The sequence below is a fragment of the Cyprinus carpio genome, chromosome B9, assembly GCF_018340385.1.
Source record: "Cyprinus carpio isolate SPL01 chromosome B9, ASM1834038v1, whole genome shotgun sequence".
NCBI lineage: Eukaryota > Metazoa > Chordata > Actinopteri > Cypriniformes > Cyprinidae > Cyprinus > Cyprinus carpio.
The window spans coordinates 21,062,688-21,079,256 of NC_056605.1; the positions used below are offsets into that span (position 1 = coordinate 21,062,688).

At 37.2% G+C, this 16,569-nt stretch overlaps 1 protein-coding gene across 1 annotated transcript; it reads left to right on the forward strand.

Annotated features, from left to right (window-relative positions):
- Window positions 1–7,107: 7,107 nt before the first annotated feature.
- Window positions 7,108–9,125, forward strand: LOC122138505 (galactose-specific lectin nattectin-like). Its single transcript, XM_042731486.1, has 6 exons — window positions 7,108–7,196; window positions 7,330–7,397; window positions 8,056–8,150; window positions 8,354–8,479; window positions 8,657–8,765; window positions 8,939–9,125. Exons 2-6 carry the CDS (start codon window positions 7,337–7,339, stop codon window positions 9,001–9,003), a joined length of 456 nt encoding a protein of 151 aa, XP_042587420.1. The 5' UTR covers window positions 7,108–7,196; window positions 7,330–7,336; the 3' UTR covers window positions 9,004–9,125.
- The last annotated feature ends 7,444 nt before the right edge of the window (window positions 9,126–16,569 follow it).

Below are 16,569 nucleotides of genomic sequence, written 5' to 3' on the forward strand. Positions count from 1 at the left end.
AGGTGGATATCACTGAAAATGATTGATCACACTGCTTAAAGGGGCATGTCACTCTTCGTCCCTCTTTAATGTGGACTTTAAGATGGGAATAAAACTGAATTAGTGTATCACATTTGGCACTACACAAGTCAACATGGCATGCTGCTGGGTACAAATGCGATCTAGGCACCACCACACACTCATTGTGGTGTCTGTAAAGATGTGATTTCAAAGCAAATTTCCTGTTACAGTCCTGGATGCAACAATGAAGAAACAAGTTAGGGGTATTGCTGTGAATCCTCATGTGCTTCACACAGACCACTGGAGTACTGCATTGCTGCCCACATAACTGACACGCAAACATGCTGACAAGTCAAAACGGACAGTCTTTGGGCATGAAAAAACTTAACTCAAAAAAATCTCAACAACAAGAAAAAAAAATCTCCACCGAAATAAAACGGCCATTGGCCTACTGTACTGGGCAAAGTAACATTACAATACAAACCAACAACACTAAAACTTTGAACAGGAATTATTCTTACTGAGTATTATATTGCGTAACTTATTCTACCAAGCTAACTAGGATCGAAGCAATCCAAAATACAGCCAACATTAAAGAAACAAAACAACAACACTAGTAAAGTAAAACTTACCTCAGAATACAGTTATGTACAAATTGGAACATGCTTACCCAAATTTGCAAGCACAACGTTATCGAAATCAACGTTTTGTCTAATATACACTATTAGGCAATAAATGAAAAGATAGCAAGCTAAAATTAGCAAACGAGATGACGATAATTTCAGCGTGTTACAGATACATCAATATTACTTCGTTGCTATTGTGTTAAAGGCTTACTTTGCAGAAGAGTTTATATATCATGTTTGATTGAACTCACCATATTAACCTAATCGGGGAATATCTGAATCAATCCAGCTCCACTCTATGACGCCGTTGGCACGTTGACAGGTTTAGCACTGAAATGGACGTATAAAAGTTACAACCTCAGCATCCACTATTATCACAGTTATTTGCACAGTTATCTGCAATTGCAAACGTGTATTTAGTGTAAAAGGAGCAAGGCAAAGGTGTACTCTCCGGTTAAATCACAATATAAAGACGGATAAAAATCCACATGTGATCGCTGCAGCTTTCTGTTCCCAAAATACTGTTAAGTACTGTTTTCTTTCCTTTGTGCAATAAATACGGTAAAATAACTGACATGTACTGCAATGCTTCGATGTTGTCCGGTAGTCTCACCCTCAACTCATTAGTGAGAGAGATGGTGAAGGCTACACACCGCTTTCTGACATTTTTTTCATCTTGTTGGAGCACAGCTGCCTTTGATTCAAAAAGGTAACCAAGGTACGGTTTGGGACTGATGTATCCATCTATTGACCCTTTGAGTACATCAATATTTGCAAGTGGATTTAGCACCCTGCTGCTCACAGACTTGATCAGGCTAACCAAGCTGTCAAGTAGCTTAAGAGGATCTACTTGCTCTCCCTCAAATGCCTTGATGGCCAACTGTACCTCACCCAGCACTGACTTCAAAAAAGTCAGATACAAAATGTTTTGAGGATCACTATACGTGGAATATAAAACCTCAGCCATGTAGCAGTGTTCACTGGACTTGGTAACCGAAAAATGCAGCCTAAGCTCCTCTCACTGGTCCAAAATGTGTGAAACCGCAGATTCAATGGAGAGCCAACCTGTGGCACAGACCTTGGTAATCTGTAAAGGTTTTCCCCACAGTTGATGGTCTCATATATGGCCTTGTAGGCCTCCCTGCACTTTGGAGACACTGAAAACCAGTTATAAGTCTCTCGTACCAAGTATTCCACACTACGGGGGATGGTGTCATTGGAAGCATGACTTACAGCAAGCTGCAGAGAGTGGCACACATAGCGAATAAGAATCAGATCTTTGAGGCCATACTCTTCCTTCAGGACTTTATGGACCCCATTGTTAATCCCTGTCATAACAGAGGCATTGTCAGTCCCTATCCCCAGGAGTTTCTCTTTTTTAAGACCACACTTCTCGAGGAAAGCTACAACAGCACGGGCTATAGATCTGGCATCTCCTCCCTCCAATTCAACAAGCCCCAGAAATGTTGAGACAATTGTCTGCTTCGTGTCACTAAAGTACCTTATCACAACCCCCAGGTATTTAGAAACACTTATATCCGTGGACTCATCGAGGAGGGGGCTGAAACGCTGGTCACCCACATCTGCAACCAACTTTTTCATAAAGTATGGTGCTAGAACACCATTAATCATTTCTGTGCACTTTGTCCTGTGCATTTTGAAATGGGTAGCAGCAGTGGAGTCTGAGAAAGCAGCTCTACATGCTTCTCCAATGTGATCACATGCTAGCATGGAACAGTGTTCAGCGATAGCTAATGCCATGATGGCCTCAGCCTTTTTAGCAGAGTCAATTGTTTTAAGCATAAGTGGCAGTTTTTTGGGGGTGGAACTATCATAAGGCTTTGCCTTTTGAATGTGTTTTTAAGTTGTTTTGTGTTTCTTTACATCGCCAAGTTTGGGGTAGAAATCTGCCTTACAATACAGACAGTATGCCCGTGTATTATCTCCAATAAACGGCTTTAACCAGCCTTTGAATTCAGGGTTTGATTCCCACTCCTTTCTGTATTTTTGAGTGTACAGTTTCGACATGATGAGCTAGCGAGAGTAAGTGACTGAGCCTGTGTGAGTCAAAAAAAATGCAGTGATTTATTTTTGTTTAGTGATTTAATTCTTTTAGACAAAGAACATTTTACATTTTACGTCCCGTGCTGGATGTAAAGCCAGGACGGGATCAACCAGCGGCGGCTTAATTCACGGCAGTTCGTGCACATGATGCGCCGCCGCGCGATTCATTTGCAGTCTGGACTTGGAGGGGTGAACATCTCCTGCTCTGACTGCAGCTGGGAGGGGCTGCTGCGTGAAAACTGGGCCACCGGTTAGTGCTTTGGGATGGGGGTGGGGCCCACAGCAGCAACCGTTGCTCGTTGAGAAGCGTAAGAACGATATGTAGTTTCATGTCAGAGAGTCTCCAAAAGTCTCCATTGACAACAGAAAAAGTTGTAGATTTCTCACTAGTCACTTTTTTGAAAATGTGTCGCTAGAGGGGTCTGAATACTCGCTAAATATAGCGACAAAGGTGCTAAGTTGGCCACACTGAGTGTACTCACGCCAACCTTCATGACTTTCTGATTTTTACCAATGGAAATGAGAGATGAAGGAAGGCCGTAATACTTATGTTGTCTATCAGAGGGAGGCACAAGACTACAAATGATTTTAGATCGTCGTTAAAATCTGTGTAAATGTTTCAATGGATTAACTATGCATACATTGCAGTCCAATTAAAATGAAGAGGCAATATTATTTGTCTGTCGTGATATGGTACATAAAATAATACTTCCATAGAAAGAAACTTAAATAGGTCTACTCCTATTACATTTGAAAAGAGACATGGCCATTATAAGATAACTGTATCCTTTACATGAGGCGTTTCCCAGCGGGCACCTTGATTTCAGTTTGACGTCAAATATTAGTCAGTGATGTCGGTGCCAGTAGCCTTGTGGGCAGAGTGCCTACATAAAACACCACTGAGTTATGGGCGTCCTGAGTCTGAATCCCAGCTTGTGGGCCTTTTCCTGATCTCGCCCCCTCTCTCACTTCCTGTTGTTACACTGTCCTATTTAAATAATGTCAAAAAAACAAATCTTTAAAATATAAGTCATTGATGACAATGCAGGAACATCATTTTAAATTCAGTTTGGACAGCAATTTCTTCCAGACAGCAACATAGTGTTGGCCCAGATCCGGTCCACATCTGGCCCATGTGAAATCCATGCGGGACAGATGTGAGCCAGACACTGGTTGCTGTCTGGGTGGTAATTGGGTCAAAATAGGAAGTTAATCCCACACTGAAATTGGTTTAATGTACTGTATATGTGGGCCAATATGTTTGAAGTTCAATTTACATCAAATCAACATCATTTGATGTTTTTTCAACATCAATTGCCCAATGGGCCATGCTTGGACCCAGATGATCGGTGCTTGCGGCTATATTTTAAAATGTAATTTAGTCTAATCTAATTACAACTTCATTTTTAGAATCTGATTATGTAATCCAGATTACATGTAATCAGTTACTACACTGGAATAATGTCACCTTATCAAACCAGTTTTTGATTCTTATTGAGTTCATAGAGTGAATGTCTCGCTGTTTACAGTTATTCTCCTAATTTGCATAAAGCATCCTGGGGTGTAGGAAAAAGGTGGATTAGTTCAGTGATATCACCTGTGTCTGGCTTGTTAATGTGTGTGTGTGTGTGTGTGTGTGTGTGTGTGTGTGTGTGTGTGTGTGTGTGTGTGTGTGTGTGTGTGTGTGTGCTGCACACACAGAATTTATTTGTTTCTCTACACCACTCTTTGAGTTAATTTTGTTATTTTAGATCTCTGGTAGTCTCAGACTTAGATGTCATGCCCACGGACCATTGGCTGGATAAAATTTTAATGGCTTTAAGGCAAACCTCCAAAAATAGCAAAATAAAAATTAATAATTGTATATAATTAAGATTAATATTTAGTAATTTAGTAAGTAATATATATAAAAAATATAAGTGCAACTTTTCCTGCAGATGTAAAAAGCATCTATTTAGGTGTCTATTGGCTTTATATACTGGTGGAGTGTTAAGTATCACAAAAGACATCACAATGTCCCTGAGCTGACATGACTTTTCATTCAGATTGTCATGCTGATCCCTCTTTTCCAGATAAGTCAGGAGCATATGAATTTAGTGGCATAGTCTTTGAAAATAATATTATAATCTGAGATAATCTGAAATTATTTCATTTCAACTGAGCAGGTTTTATTTGCCATTTATAATGGAGGTGTTTCTTCACCTTGAGTGTTTTTCAATAATTTTTGTTATTTATTTTTTTATTTTTTTTGTTCTCTGTTTTACTGCAGAGTAACGACAGTTTGCATGAATGTAAATTCCCATGGGTATATTTTGTATTTCATGGATCTTATTGAATATTAATATGTTTGTTTTTATTTCTTTTTTTCTTTTTTTCTTTTTTTGTAATGTTCAATCTAAACTCGATCTTCCAGTGAAGGTGACAGATTTCACCCTGGAGACATATGCCAGACTTCTCTATCTCTAATATTTTAGTCTGCTTAAAACCTGCCCCTTGAACAATTGAGTGCAATTGAATCTAATGAACAGCCAATGATTAAAACCAAGTCCTCACCCTGCATTCTTGCTGGTATTTGATCATTTCATTGCTCTTAGCAATCAGGCCTAACAAAACTGCGTCAGCAGTGCTGGGCAATATACCAGTTCAAACGGTAAGCCAGTTTGAATTACACAAACGGTATGAATTTTACATTTGTGGCTAAGCAATGTAGACAACATTGTAAATTGAGAGGAGATCCCTGCATACACTTCTAACTAATGGTTAGAGAACTTCTAGAACTATAACACAAAACTTATTATTTAACTGGGCAAATAAACCAACTGTAGCCATTAACAGGGGCCAGAGACACTGAAGATGAAAGCAAAGAGAAGAAAATACTGTAGCAGGAAGATCAAACTCACTGTTCACCATAAATTGTAAGTCGGTTTGTATAAAAGCATCTGCTAAATGAATAAATCTAAATGTAAATGTAAATAATTGCTGCCCAAGGCATGTGCAAAAAAGGCCTGATTGAGTAGCATTAGTGGTTAGTAGTGTGTTGTAGCCATGTTCACGACACTTTGTCGTTCATTCTTCCTACATGAAACCATTAGAAAAGAAATCGCTCGATATTTCTTAAAAAGAGTTTATATAAAAAAAGGACTATAATTTATAATTTGCAATAATTCATTTTTTTTCCTCCTTGTTATTAAAATCTACTTGCTGTAAATATTTAGTTAACCTAATATTGTATTTCTAGACAGGCTCATCTTACCCAAAGTTCCCATATTTACATTTTATTTAATATGTACACAAGTCAGAGATCAAACAATCATATCTGGTATCATCCTCGTGACTTAAACACACTTGACTTCAAGTAAATTATAAAAGCAGGGCTGTTAGAATTAAGAATTTGGAGATCAAGTACTTCAAGAAGATCTGTTCTGGTTGAGTGATGTAGCACAGAAAAGAGACAGGTATACCTGTGAGCCAAGAATGAGACAGACACAAGGAGTGCAGTTCAATCATTGCACACAGGTTTATTGTCTAGACTCTAGAAGTACAATCTACACTACCGGTCCAAAGTTTGGGATCAGAACAATTTTTTATGTTTTTTATAGGTGTTGCTTATGCTAATCAAGGTTGCATTTATTTGATCAAAAATACAGGAAAAAAACATAATATTGTGAAATATTATTATGATGTAAAATAAAGCCTTCATAAATTAATCCACATAAAAAACCAAAATATTCATCATAAGCATAACCCAACATAAATCATCATTACTCCAGTCTTCAGTGTCACATGATCCTTCAGAAATCATTCTAATATGCTGATTTATTATCAGTGCTGGAAGCTGTTGTGATGCTTAATATTTTCTTTGGAACCTGTGATACTTTTTTTCAGGATTCTTTAATAAATAAAAAATTAAAAAGAAAATAATTTAATCAAAAAATAAAAATTTAATAACAGATTTATATATTGAATAAACATTTGGGTCAGTCAATTTTTTATTCTTTCTTTTTTTGAAAGAAATTAAAACTTATATTCAGCAAGAATCATGTGACACTTTATACTGGAATAATTCAGCTTTGCATCACAGAAATTAATGATATTTTAAAGGATATTAAAATAGAAACCATTATTTTATATTGTAATAACATTTTGCAAGATTAATGTTTTTTTGTTTGTTTGTTTGTTTTTCTGTATTTTTTGATCAAATAAATGCAGCCTTGATTAGCATAAGAGACTTCTTTAAAAAACATTACAAGTCTTACTGATCCCAAACTTTTGACCGGTAGTGTATATGGATAATATAGGAAGTGAAACTTTCAGATCAGCATTAGTAAAGGAAAAATGATAGATAGATGCTAAGCAAAACAACATGTCTTATGAACCATGATGCAATGGTCACATCTTTTAGGAGGTACAGAAAGAGCACAGGATGTTCTAGAATCTTACAGGCTCTTTATGGAACTTCACAAAATCTTTCTCTGAAATTCTGAAGGCGACAATCTGAAAACCAAGGTAAGTTTTGGCACAGAGACCTACTGAATAACCTTTTGACTTAAAGTATCTTTGTCTTTAAAATACATTGACAATCCACAATGTGAGATATAATACATTTTTAATTTTAAATGCTTGACTTTTATTTTTTCAGTTTCATCATGGCAATGCTGAGAAGCCTTCTGCTTCTTTTCATTGTGTTCTCCATGGGGAACGCAGAAGGTAACAAATATATTTATTTGTTAAAACATCTCGTACTGATGCTTGCCTACAAAACGACCACTGGCACGGCGCCAACTTACCTAAACTCACTAGTTCAATCTTATGCACCCTCCAGAAGTTTGCGCTCTGCAAGTGAACGACGCCTTGTGTTGCCATCCCAAAGAGGTTCAAAATCACTCTCACGGACCTTTTCCTGGACTGCTCCCAGCTGGTGGAATGACCTCCCGATCTCAATTCGAACAGTCTTTACTCATTTTCAAAAACATCTAAAGACTCATCTTTTTCGCCTGCACTTAACCAACTAATACTAGTACTTACCTTTTTTCTTTTCTATCATATTCCCAAAAAAAAAAAAAAAAAAAAAAAAAACCCTGGCTACGTGTTCTGTACTACACTAACTGAGACTTGTCATAGCACTTGTATACCGTTGTTGTTCTCGTTGATCTGATTGTTTCTAATAGTCGCTTTGGATAAAAGCGTCGCTAAATTAAATGTAAATGTAAATGTAAATGTAAATTAATTTTTAAAAGCTTTTCTGCCAAAACCTTTGATGTTTTGTAGCTTTATGGAGAAGGATAGCAGGAAATGTATGATATTAAACCAACTAATATTTATCATAATATTATTATAATATTTCTTATGTTTATTTACTGGATAGTTAGTTTAGTTAAAAAATGCACTTATGGATGGACAAATCTTGGAGTCCGATGCTACAGGTTCTTCGTTCAGACGGTCACCTGGATCACAGCAGACGTAAATTGTTAGTTACAAGGTGATTTTTATTATTTTTAAAAAAAAAACTTCCTTTTTGTAAATAAAATTGACAGAAAACTAGTTATGAGCAAATAATCAGTCAGACCTGATTTTGTTTGAAAATGACTAAAAATGTTGTTTAAAAATGCTTTATGATAAAAAAAGACTATTTTGTATTGACAATAAAAAATCTATGTCTTTAGAAGAACTGCCAAAGTCTGGATGCAAATCTCGCATCTGTACACAGTAAAATAGAACACGATTTTCTGATGAGTCTGTTGCCTTCTTCTTCCACACGTTGTTGGTTTGGTGCTCATGATGGTGAACAAGTAAGTAAAGTTGTGTGGCCTTTTTTGATTTGCTTTGTCTAGTTTGTTTGTCATGACTGAAATCTCCAAAGTTTGTAATGAAGATGGTTTGACTTCTTTAAAGCTAAACTAAATGACATTCTAAATGGAGGCTGAGTACAGTAGAGCACTCTTATAATAACTGTCTTTGCTCTTTAGGAAGCACAGTGGTTGTGGACTGATGGAACTCCGTTTGACTACACCCACAACTCCCCTGAACAAAACTACAACATTGGTAAAGAGGACTGTGGGGAGTTGAACTACGAAAGTAAGAATGCAGTGTGTCTTTTTATTTACAATTATTTGTAATCGTATAATTTCACATCAACCAGTAACATGAAATGGTTCATTTGTCAAACATGTCTTAAACATTCTATTTTATTTTGATTCTAACATGACAATAATGATGAGAATGACATATTTAATTTTTTCACCCCGTAGATAAAGGTTGGAACGATGAACCCTGTTTAACCTCCCTGGGTTATGTTTGTGCTAAATACCTGTAAGATCACATGCAGTCATCCTGCTACACAGTTACTTTGATTGTACTACATTTACATGTTCTGATCTGATCTTTACAAGTGTTATTCTGAAATTAAACTTTTCTTAAATATTTTCTCAACTTTAATCTCTTCTCAAATACTGAAACACTCCTCAAATCAATAAAGGCATTTAAAAAAAAATTGTCTTGCAAGGATTTAATATATAGTTATTAGACTGGCTTATTGGCTTTAGGGGAGGGGTGACTAGAAGACAAGTGACTAGAAGACAAAAATCTAAGGGTGAGTTCTATACACCCTAGGGTTCTTTACTCACTTTTAAATGACCTTTTATGCCCAAAAGGTTCTATGTAAGGAAAAAATATTAAATGATTGCATAATACTTATGTGTTAATATATATAAATAGCTAGTAGGTTACACACCTAAGTACAGTATGTATACATTTATTTATTAGTGTATGTAGTTTATAGTCATTTTGTGTACACCTCTGGATGGGCATTGTGTTTTATTACTGTAATCACCATATGTCCACTGTGATATAAAACTAAAAAATAATTTTGGCAGCCCAAACTTTCTGACCCAAGTATGGATTTTCATTTCATTTGATGGTATGTATAGTTTTATGGACAATGGTCATTTGATGGTATGTATATTCCTTTGTAGTTTGCAGTTTAGTTTCTGTTGTAAATATGTTAATCCTGTCATATAAACTAGTTTCATCATTGTTATAAATAGCTGACTAACATCAGCTAACAATTTTATAAAGCACATGTCAGTAAGTTTTTAGCTTTTTTTAGCATGATTAGCAATTTACTAGCATGTTTCTAGCATGATTAGCATGTAACTAGCGTGTTGTTAGTATAATTAGCAAGTTACTAACATATTGCTAGCATGATTCCATCATGATTAGCATATTTCATATGGATAAATGAACTTCAGTTTGTAAAAGAATGCAAAACACTTAAACATCATTAATGTTACCTTCATTTTAAAATAACCAAATAATATTAAAAAACATTTGTCAAGTTGCATGATTTTAATAATCGCTGTCCAGTTTAAGTGAAAAGTTGCCTGTTTTTATTGAAGTAGCCTACATATGCTGCCTTCAAGTGTTTGCCAACTCCTCAGTAAGGAAAGTAGCTATTGGCTGTACTAAAAGTAGCTAGAAGTAGCTTAATGATGTCATCACCTAATTTGCATAACTGACCATAACTGACCATGTGCATGTAATTGTGATGGACGCTGTAGAAGAGAGGAATAACATTTAGACAAAAGGTGAGTAAAAACACCCTGAATATGTTTAGAAACCATCAATTAACTTTCTTCTATCAAATCTTTATTTTTTTTAAGGTCACAATTCCAACCCTCCTCCTTTATCCGGGCTTGGGACCGGCAAAAGTGACTCGATAGAGACACTCTGGCAGAGTTACTTAGTTTTTTTTTTTAGTTTTTTTTAATATTTGTTTTTTTATATTAGTTTTTTTTTTGGTTTGTTTTTTATAGATTATGGTCCACTTAGGAGCCTACAACAAGTCACATTAACAGAAAGAGTGGGTCATAGTCATTTTGGTCAAGGCTCTCTATGGCACGTTCAGCAACTGAGGGAGCTGACTTAAATGAGTAAGCCGCTGATCTGGCGGAAAAGCTGCAAAACATTATCAGGCAGCTGGTGCTCATAGCAAGCCTCACCAGACAGTTTCAGTCCATATCTAATGTACAGGATGGAGTTAAGGGTCTGCAAGGACATCCAATTTCTTAGCTTGCTTTTTACCACACTCATCTGGCTGAATACTCTCTCAACTTCAGCATTCGAGTGTGTTAAGGACAACACGGACACAGCAGCCATGGCAAGTTCTTGAAATGGGTTGATATCAGCTGCATCTCTGAACTTCCAAATCCCACTCCAGAAACCCAGTGTGTTTTTTGTCTCATTCCATTTACTAAGATGGATGGCACGCCATTGCTGGATAATCTTGTCTATCTCTGCAGGGGAGTAGCCGAGGAGCTTGGCTATTTTTTTCTATTTCTCCAGGGGCTCTTACTGTGCTTTAAAGTTTCCTCCACATTAAAAACTGACATGTACTGCAATGCTTCGATGTTGTCCGGCAGTCTCACCCTCAACTCATTAGTGAGAGAGATGGTGAAGGCTACACACCGCTTTCTGACATTTTTTTCATCCTCCAGCACAAGGTGGAGCTCAGCTGCCTTTGATTCAAAAAGGTAACCAAGGTACGGTTTGGGACTGATGTATCCATCTATTGGCCCTTTGAGTACATCAATATTTGCAAGTGGATTCAGCACCCTGCTGCTCACAGACTTGATCAGGCTAACCAAGCTGTCAAATAGCTTAAGAGGATCTACTTGCTCTCCCTCAAATGCCTTGATGGCCAACTGTACCTCACCCAGCACTGACTTCAAAAAAGTCAGATACAAAATGTTTGAGGATCACTATACATGGAATATAAAACCTCAGCCATGTAGCAGTGTTCACTGGACTTGGTAACCGAAAAATGCAGCCTAAGCTCCTCTCACTGGTCCAAAATGCGTGATACCGCAGGTTCAATGGAGAGCCAACCTGTGGCACAGACCTTGGTAATCTGTAAAGGTTTTCCCCACAGTTGATGGTCTCATATATGGCCTTGTAGGCCTCCCTGCGCTTTGGAGACACTGAAAACCAGTTATAAGTCTCTCGTACCAAGTATTCCACACTACGGGGGGATGGTGTCATTGGAAGCATGACTTACAGCAAGCTGCAGAGAGTGGCACACATAGCGAATAAGAATCAGATCTTTGAGGCCATACTCTTCCTTCAGGACTTTATGGACCCCATTGTTAATCCCTGTCATAACAGAGGCATTGTCAGTCCCTATCCCCAGGAGTTTCTCTTTTTTAAGACCACACTTCTCGAGGAAAGCTACAACAGCAAGGGCTAATAGATCTGGCATCTCCTCCTCCAATTCAACAAACATAGCCCCAGAAATGTTGAGACAATTGTCTGCTTGGTGTCACTAAAGTACCTTATCACAACCCCCAGGTATTTAGAAACACTTATATCCATGGACTCATTGAGGAGGGGGCTGAAACGCTGGTCACCCACATCTGCAACCAACTTTTTCCAAAAGTATGGTGCTAGAACACCATAAATCATTTCTGTGCACTTTGTCCTGTGCATTTTGAAATGGTTAGCAGCATTGGAGTCTGAGAAAGCAGCTCTACATGCTTCTCCAATGTGATCACATGCTAGCATGGAACAGTGTTCAGCGATAGCTAATGCCATGATGGCCTCAGCCTTTTTTAGCAGAGTCAATTGTTTTAAGCATAAGTGGCAGTTTTTTGGGGGTGGAACTATCATAAGGCTTTGCCTTTTGAGTGTGTTTTTGAGAGTTGTTTTTGTGTTTCTTTACATCGCTAGGTTTGGCGTAGAAATCTGCCTTACAATACAGACAGTATGTATTATCGTGTATTATCTACAAAAAACGGCTTTTACCAGCCTTTGAATTCAGGGTTTGATTCCCACTCCTTTCTGTATTTTTGAGTGTACAGTTTCGACATGAGAGCTAGCCAGCCAGCTAGTTTAGCTTATGTAACAGAGAGGCACAAACACACAGTGGACGAGAGTAAGTGACTGAGCCTGTGTGAGTCAAAAAAAATGCAGTGATTTATTTTGTTTTAGTGATTTAATTCCTTTTAGACAAAGAACATTTTACATCCCGTGCTGAATGTAAAGCCAGGGCGGATCAGCCAGCGGCGCGCTTAATTCCGGCGGCAGTTTGTGCACATGAGGCATTTGCCGCGCGATTTCATTTGCAGTCTGGACGTGGGAGGGGTAACCATCTCCTGCTCTGACTGCAGGCTAGGAGGGGCTGCTGCGTGAGAACTGGGCCCACCGGTTAGTGCTTTGGGACGGGGGTGGGGCCCACAGCAGCAACCGTTGCTCGTTGAGGAAGCTAAGAACGATATATAGTTTCATGTCAGAGAGTCTTCAAAAGTCTCCAATGACAACAAAAAAAGTCGTTAGATTTGTCACGTAGTCACTTTTTTGAAAATGTGTCCGCTAGAGGGGGTCTGAATACTCGCTAAATATAGCGACAAAGGTGCTAAGTTGGCAACACTGAGTGTACTCACGCCAAACTTCATGACTTTCTTTTCTGATTTTACCAATGGAAATGAGAGTTGAAGGAAGGCCGTAATACTTATGTTGCCTATCAGAGGGAGGCACAAGACTACAAATGAATTTTAGATCGTTGTTAAAATCTGTGTAAATGTTTTCAATAGATTAACTATGCATACATGCAGTCTGCAATTAAAAATGAAGAGGCAATATTATTTGTTCTGTTGTGAAATGGTACATAAAATAATACTTCCATAGAAAGACCACTAAAATAGGTCTACTCCTAGTACATTTTAAAAGAGACATGGCCATTATAAGATAAAACTGTATCCTTTTACATGAGGGCGTTTTCAATGAGGGGGCACCTTGATTTCAGTTTGACGTTCAAATATTAGTACAGTTGATTGTCGGTTTGCCAGTGGCCTTGTGGGCAGCGTGCCTACATTTAAAAATAAACCCACCCCCACTGAGTTATGGGCGGTCCTCGAGTCACGAATCCCAGCTTGTGGACCTTTCTCCTGATCTCGCCCCCTCTCTCACTTCCTTTTGTTACACTTTCCGATTTAAATAATGTCCAAAAACAAATCTTCAAATATAAGTCCATTGATGACAATGCAGGAACATCATCATTTTAAATTCAGTTGGACAGCAATTTCTTCCAGACAGCAACATAGTGTTGGCCACAGATCCGGTACACATCTGGCCCATGTGAAATCATGCGGACAGATTGTGAGCCAGGACACTGGTTGCTTGTCTGGGTGGTAATTGGGTCAAAATAGGAAGTTAATCCCACAAGAAATTGGTTTAATGTACTGTATATGTGGGCCAATATGTGTGAAGCTTCAATTTACATAAATCAACATCATTTGATGTGTTTTCAACATCAATGCCCAATGGGCCATGCTTGGACCAAGGAGATCGGGCTTGCGGCTTATGATAAAATGTAATTTAGTCTAATCTTTTATAATTACAACTAATTTTAGAATCTGAGGATGTAATCCAGATTACATGTTATCAGTTACTACACTGGAATAATGTCACCTTATCAACCAGTTTTTGATTCTTATTGAGTTCATAGAGTGAATGTTTCGCTGTTTACAGTTATTCTCCTAATTTGCATAAAGCATCCTGGGGTGTAGGAAAAAGTTGGAATAGTTCATTGATATTACCTGTGTCTGGCTTGTTAATGTGTGTGTTGTGTGTGTGTTTGTGTGTGTTGTGTTGTGTGTGTGGTGTGTGTGTGTGTGTGTGTGTGTGTGTCTGCACGAACAGCATTTATTTGTTTCTCTACACCACTCTTTGAGTTAATTTTATTATTTTAGACCTCTGGTAGTCTCAGACTTAGATGTCATGCCCACGGACCATTGGCTGGATAAAATTTTAATGGCTTTAAGGCAAACCTCCAAAAATAGCAAAATAAAATTAATAATTGTATATAATTAAGATTAATATTTAGTAATTTAGTAAGTAATATATATAAGAATATAAGTGCAACCTTTCCTGCAGATGTAAAAGCATCTATTTAGGTGTCTATTGGCTTTCTACTGGTGGAGTGTTTAAGTATCACAAAAGACATCACAATGTCCCTGAGCTGACAAGACTTTTCATTCAGATTGTCATGCTGATCCCTCTTTTACAGATAAGTCAGGAGCATATGAATTTAGTGGCATAGTCTTTGAAAATAATATTATAATCTGAGATAATCTGAAATTATTTCATTTCAACTGAGCAGGTTTTATTTGCATTTATAATGGAGGTGTTTCTTCACCTTGAGTGTTTTTCAATAATTTTATTTATTTATTTGTTCTCTGTTTTACTGCAGAGTAACGACAGTTTGCATGAAATGTAAATTCCCATGGTATATTTTGTATTTCATGGATCTTATTGAATATTAATATGTTGTTTTTATTTCTTTTTTCTTTTTTTTCTTTTTTGTAATGTTCAATCTAAACTCGATCTTCCAGTGAAGGTGACAGATTTCACCCTGGGGACATATGCCAGACTTCTCTATCTCTAATATTTTAGTCTGCTTAAAACCTGCCCCTTGAACAATTGAGTGCAAGCTCACATCTCAAAATCTAATGAACAGCCAATGATTAAAACCAAGTCCTCACCCTGCATTCTTGCTGGTATTTGAATCATTTCATTGCTCTTAGCAATCAGGCCCAACAAAACTGCGTCAGCAGTGCTGGGCAATATACCAGTTCAAACGGTAAGTCAGTTTGAATTACACAAAGGTATGAATTTTTACATTTGTGGCTAAGCAATGTAGACAACATTGTGAATTGAGAAGAGATCCCTGCATACACTTCTAACTAATGGTTAGAGAAACTATCTAGAACTATAACACAAAACTTATTATTTAACTGGGCAAATAGACCAACTGTAGCATTACCAGGGGCCAGAGACAGGTGAAGATGAAAGCAAAGATGGAGAAAAAATTACTGTAGCCAGGAAGATCAAACTCACGTTCACCATAAATGTAAGGTCGGTCGATTTGTATAAAAAAGCATCGGTTAAATGAATAAATCTAAATGTAACATCAAAGCCACTATGCTCAGCATGTGCAAAAAGGCCTGATTGAGAAATAGCATTAGTGTTAGCAGTGTAAATAGAGCCATGTTCATTTACCACTTTGTCGCTCATTCTTCCTACATGAAACCATTAGAAAAGAAATCGCTTGATATTTCTGAAACAAGATGGTATATAAAAGGATCTTTATAATTTATAATTTCCAGGCTAGAATTCCGCATTTTTTTTTCTCCTGAAAGTATTAAATAACTACTTGTTGTTAAATATTTTTAGTAAACCTCCAATGCGTGTATTTCTAGACAGGCTCATCTCACTCCAACAGTTCTTACATCTTACATTGTATTTATTATGTACAAACAAGCCAGAGATCAAAATAAGCATATCTAAAATCATCCTCTTTAATTTTAAAAACAAAACATTACACTTCACAGGAAATTATAAACGCTAGGGCTGTTAGAATTAAGAATTGGAGATCAGTATTCAAGAAGATCTGTTGGTGGAGTGAGTAGCACAGAAAAGAGACAGGTATACTGTGATCCAAGAATGAGACAGACACAAGGAGGCAGGTCAATCATTGCACAAAGGTTTATTGTCTAGACTCTAGACGTACATCTACACTACCGTTCCAAAGTTTGGGCTCAGAACGATTTTTATGTTTTTATAGGAGTGCTTATGCTAATCAGGTTGCATTTATTTGATCAAAAATACAGGAAAAAAACAATATGTAAAAATATTATTATGATGTAAAAATAAAAGTTTTGCTATTTTAATTACATTAAAATCTAATTTTTCCTGTGATCAAACCTGAATTTCAGCATCATTACTCCAGTCTTTCAGTGTCACATGATCCTTCAGAAATCATTCTAATATGCTGATTTATTATCAGTGCTGGAAGCTGTTGTGATGCTTAATATTTTCTTTGGAACCT